The sequence below is a fragment of the Gasterosteus aculeatus genome, chromosome 7 (genome assembly GCF_964276395.1).
Source record: "Gasterosteus aculeatus chromosome 7, fGasAcu3.hap1.1, whole genome shotgun sequence".
In the NCBI taxonomy this organism is placed as follows: Eukaryota; Metazoa; Chordata; class Actinopteri; order Perciformes; family Gasterosteidae; genus Gasterosteus; species Gasterosteus aculeatus.
In genome coordinates, this window is record NC_135694.1 from 30996943 (window position 1) to 31001764 (window position 4822).

The following is a 4822-nucleotide window of genomic DNA, read 5'->3' on the forward strand; positions in this document are numbered from 1 at the left end:
CGATCTTCCCTCAAGTGATTTTTATAGATATTTGCAAATTAGACATTACATTACAAACCATAAGGAGAGGGAAAGAATCTGCAAAATCCCAAACAGCATTGAACAATACTTTATCTCAGTTTCTGAAAGACGCCTCCCTGTTGGCAAACGGGTTTCTCATCTTTATAAAAGACTGATATTAGAAACAGCTGGAAACACGTACAACATTAAGGAAAAATGGGAAATAGAAGCTAATACAGTAATAGAGGAAGAGTTATGGGATAAACTCTGCTACAGATGTCATAAGGGAATTAATAGCCAACAATGGAAGGAATTTGACTGGAAAGTTAAAATACGCTATTTTCATACTCCTTTGGCTATTTCAAATTTTGTAAAAGACCCATCTCTAGCTTTATGTTGGAGACAATGTGGTAAAATAGGGGACCATACACACATATTTTGGGACTGTCCAATAACCCTTACGTACTGGAAAAATATCAAAGAGGAGATGGAGAAAATTGTAAAAAGAGAAGTACCATCGAATGTACAGTTCTTCTTATTGGGTGTTATATCAGTGGATGTTTTCAATGCTGACCAAAGATACATTTTACGTGTACTACGGTTAATTGCGCAAAAAAACGTTACTGTTAATTGGAGGTCTGTGAAATCACCAACCGTTACTGAATGGAAACAGAGACTGAAGCAGATTTATTTGATGGAAAAAATGACTGCATCATTACAACTGAAAACTGACCTCTTTATCCGGAGATGGCACATGGTTAAAGAATATTTAAATTTATAAATGATATGGCTGTACATTGTGGTATTGTGTCTGTTGAGATATAGGGATTCATATTAGATGCAGCAAGATATACATGTATGTACACAGTATATATCTTTATAATAATTATGTTTTTTTTTTTTTTTTTTTTTTTCCAAGCCCTAGTCTCAGATAATGTTCCATGTTTTTGTTTTTGTCATGTGAAAAAATATAAATAAAAAGTTCAAAAAAAAAAAAAAAAAAAGTTCTCTTTATTATAATTAACTTGGCCGATTGTTTGTAGTCCAGCGTGGATCCAGAGAGCCAAATAATCAACAATAATTATAAAAATAATAATTATAAAATCAATAATTTAATTTACTTTAAAGGCCTAATTGATTTGGGATGGGCATTTCTTCTCTCTCATTGTCTTACAAATGTAACTGGCCTCCAATCACTATAATAAGTCACCATTTATTGACTAATTAACTATTATTAATAGTTAATTAATAATTAACTATTAATAATTAACTATTACTTACCGAGATAGTAAGTCATTATTTTGAGTTATGAGTTTTTTAAACTCAATGGCGGAAGTAAAAATAAATAAAAACTGTTTCCCCTTTGAAGACTTTCAAAGTAAAAGACCCGCGCATCGCGCCAGCTGATCGGCTCTTCCGGTCTGCCCGGTTGCTAAGCAGCTCTCTCGGCGTCGCACAGGTCGCCTCGTTGGCAGCAGCTCCTCCGGCGTTCAGCGGCCAGCGGCTCGTTTCCTACAAACTCATCATCGACCGCGTTTAACCCGGAAATGGGTCCGCGCCGGTACCGGGGGAAGCGCGGCGGGGGGGGCCACGGGCAACGGGACACCCCGCTGAAAGCCCCGCTGGGCACGCGAGTCAGTAAGAGACGGACACACGCGCACGCACACTTTACATGTACAGGTGACGACGTAAAATACACTATAGGACTAAAACTAGATTTACATTTAGTTCACCAACCAAACAATACAGGAACCAAAGAAACATCCGTGCTGTGTGACCTGCTTTCAGGGAGCAGGAGACTTGTGCACCAGCAGCGTTATGAAACACTTCCAGAGGAGCCCGAGATGGAGGAGATGGACCTTCCAGAGGTTGTGAGTATTATGACGAGTAGGGAGATATTTATACAAACTATGACTATTCTATTGGTTGTTGTTGAAATAATAATACAGCCACATTTTAAGTTTGCTGAGAGTTTTGCTCTCTCTCTCTCTCTCTCTCTCTCTCCCTCTCTCTCCCCCCTCACTTCCCCGGGCTTCACCGTTTGAACTCACAGGCGAGCATCAAGCTCGTCCCCTCCAGGTCGATTCGGCAGAAGCTCGAAGGCGAAGCCCTCAGAGCTCCTCAAACATCCGCACAGCCAGACTCACCTGCAGGTCTCCAGAGGACCCCCGAGGCCTCTGAACCGGGTCACATGACCCCGCCAAACCCGACAGTGACTCTGGGAAGCATCACATCGTCTGGGACGGAGTCGGACCCAACGGTCAGCTGTGATGAGGAGGAGGAGGAGGAGGAGGAAGAGTTGTCTGTAACCCCCAGCAGCAGTCTTCCCTCCCCAGAGCTCCTGAGAGCAGGCGGCTGTGGTGTGTGCTCCTCACAATTCATTCACAAACATGATATGTGAGGTGTCAAAAGTATTCACATTCATTACTCAAGTAGAAGTACAGATACTAGGGTTTAAAAAGACTCAACTCAAGCTTTTAACTTAAGTAAAACCTCTTTATAATGGTGGGAAACACTGAACTGGCAGCGGTCGGGTATCAAAACATCGGTCAAATAACCAGAATGTTCAGGCTTCACTTTATTTAATACGCTGCTTGCAAGTCGCTGTTTGCCAGACTCCCAATAAAACCTTTAGGACAAACCCACAGTCATGAAGATGCTCATCTAACGTTACATGGACTCTGCGTGAGGAAGAGGAGGAGGAAGAGGAGGAGGCTCCGTGTGGCTAAATACCAACTTTCCAAAGACCACTTTTCCCACCCGGTGTCGCTCCGATCTGCCGGCGCATCGCGGAGAAAACTAAATGTTTATCTTCTCATCCAACCACAATCACATTCACTGTCCGCACAGCGACATTTATCTGGAGAAGCCGGAAGTAACGAGGCTGTTTTTAAAATGCAAGGAGTAGAAAGTACAGATATTTGCGTGAAAATGTAAAGAGTAGAAGTAAAAAGTCGTCTGAAAAATAAATACCCCAGTAAATTATAGATACCCAAAATTTCTACTTAAGTACAGTAACGAAGTATTTGTACTTCGTTACTTGACACCTCTGCATAATATAAAGTCACTCTATTGTGGGTCTTTAAAAGTCTCCTCTTCTCTACTCAGCAGAAGCGATGAGGTCCTTTAAGGAGGAGCTGCTGGGTCTCCATCTTCACGTAAAAAACTCCACCCTGCTGGATGTGAGCCATGCTGAGAGCATCCGCATGCATCACTCCCCCAACCTCTCCCACATCCTCGGTAATAGCATGAGCCAGTACAACTCTCATTCACTTTTACTTGTTTACTTTACTACAACTGAGACGCACATATAATAAAAACAGGTTATAATCATATAAGTATTTATATAGAACAGAAAAATAGTTATTTTTAAAAGAGAAAGAATGTATCTTGGTGGTCTGAAAAACTAAACTTGTGTCTATAGGAACCTCTACGATTCAAGCTGAAAAGAACGGTGAGATCAAGTGAGTTTGTCCGTTTTTTTGGGAAATCCCTTGACATGCATTATTTAGAAGAATCATTTTCCCAGAAAGCTGATCGATTAACGTCTTTTCTCTTTGGAGCAAAAGCAGAGAACCTGATGCAGAGAGCAACATACACGCAGACCCATTTAAATCAGGTAGAGATCCGTAAACTAAACTCTGCAATGGACCAAATACTAAAGTAATAATGTTGTTTGTTTGTTCATTCTGCAGAGTGGAAAACCCCTCCAAAAGCAGGAGAGTCACCCGTCTGTCCATCCCGTGAAGACGCCATGGACGACATTGGAGACAGAATTCTGCTCCCTGGGCCCACCAGCAGAAGGCCCATCATGTACAAGAAGAAGGTCTCATTCAAGGTCCCCGTGACGGCTGAGGCCCCCGAGCCAAAACTGAGCGCCCGAGAAGACGCAGAGCGACCGGCGTCCGACGCCACGTTCTTTGACTTCAAGGACGCCGCCGACAGGAACGCCTTCTTTGAGGGGCTGAGGACGAGGTGTGAGGAGCTAAGACGTGCTCCGCTGTTTCCCCTCACGGCCCTCGAATGGACGGAGGCCCCCAGTATGTGACACCTGAGGCCAGAAGTCTTGTGTGTAAGGAGTAGGGTTTATTTCTTTCTTTCCCATTATCTACATGAAAAAAATAGGAGGTATTCTATAAACGAATGTTCTGTATGCACCTCAGGGAAAATGTGAATTTGTACTTGTATTTGAAGAGAGTATTTCATAGAGATGAGCCACGCGCTGCTTCTCAACTTGCCCTTATTTTCTTCCACACGGAGGCTGAAACTGTTGCGGATGCATGTCTGGTTTAATGAAACAGCACACAAGCTTTCTTTTTTATTTTATTAGTAAAAACAAGTGTCTGGTGTAAAACGACCACTAGATGTCCTTCTTCAGCCATCTTCTCTCTCTCAGCGCCTGACAGTGATTGCTTTAGTTTTTTCTCAATTTTACTGTGAAAAATATATATGTTGTACGATGTTGGATCAGCGTTTGCATTTACTCTTTCGGCATAATCTCCACGTGTCAATACTTTAAATGAATCTAAATCTAAATACTCAATGTGAGAAAGCGGGTTGAACATTAATTTCTCTGGTTGTCTTTTTTTTTAATCAGCTATGTGCCTTTAAACACTTCTGAGGATCATCAAAAATGTCCCAACTAAATGAATGCTGGAGAAATAAATAAACAAGAATTATTTGATACCTTTCGTTGTTTGTTTTACACTTTTTTCATGCGGGTCAAAGAGTCTCCGCAGCGTTAACTTGTGTGAAAAATCTCATGCTGTCACGATTCCCAACAAAACATCAACACAGCAAAAAAAAAAAAAAAAAACATCTA

At 41.6% G+C, this 4822-nt stretch overlaps 1 protein-coding gene across 4 annotated transcripts; it reads left to right on the forward strand.

Moving 5' to 3' along the window:
* Window positions 1-1367: 1367 nt before the first annotated feature.
* LOC120822733 (uncharacterized) lies at window positions 1368-4686 on the forward strand. Of its 4 annotated transcripts, none has more exons than XM_078107011.1 (7): window positions 1368-1638; window positions 1789-1871; window positions 2054-2360; window positions 3112-3240; window positions 3425-3464; window positions 3564-3619; window positions 3696-4686. In XM_078107011.1, the coding sequence occupies exons 1-7, from the start codon at window positions 1548-1550 to the stop codon at window positions 4046-4048; spliced, it is 1059 nt and encodes a 352-aa protein (XP_077963137.1). In that variant the 5' UTR covers window positions 1368-1547; the 3' UTR covers window positions 4049-4686. The 4 variants fall into 4 exon arrangements, with proteins under 4 accessions (XP_077963137.1, XP_077963139.1, XP_077963138.1 ...); XM_078107013.1 differs by having other exon boundaries at window positions 3570-3619; XM_078107012.1 differs by having other exon boundaries at window positions 1405-1638; window positions 3109-3240; window positions 3570-3619.
* The last annotated feature ends 136 nt before the right edge of the window (window positions 4687-4822 follow it).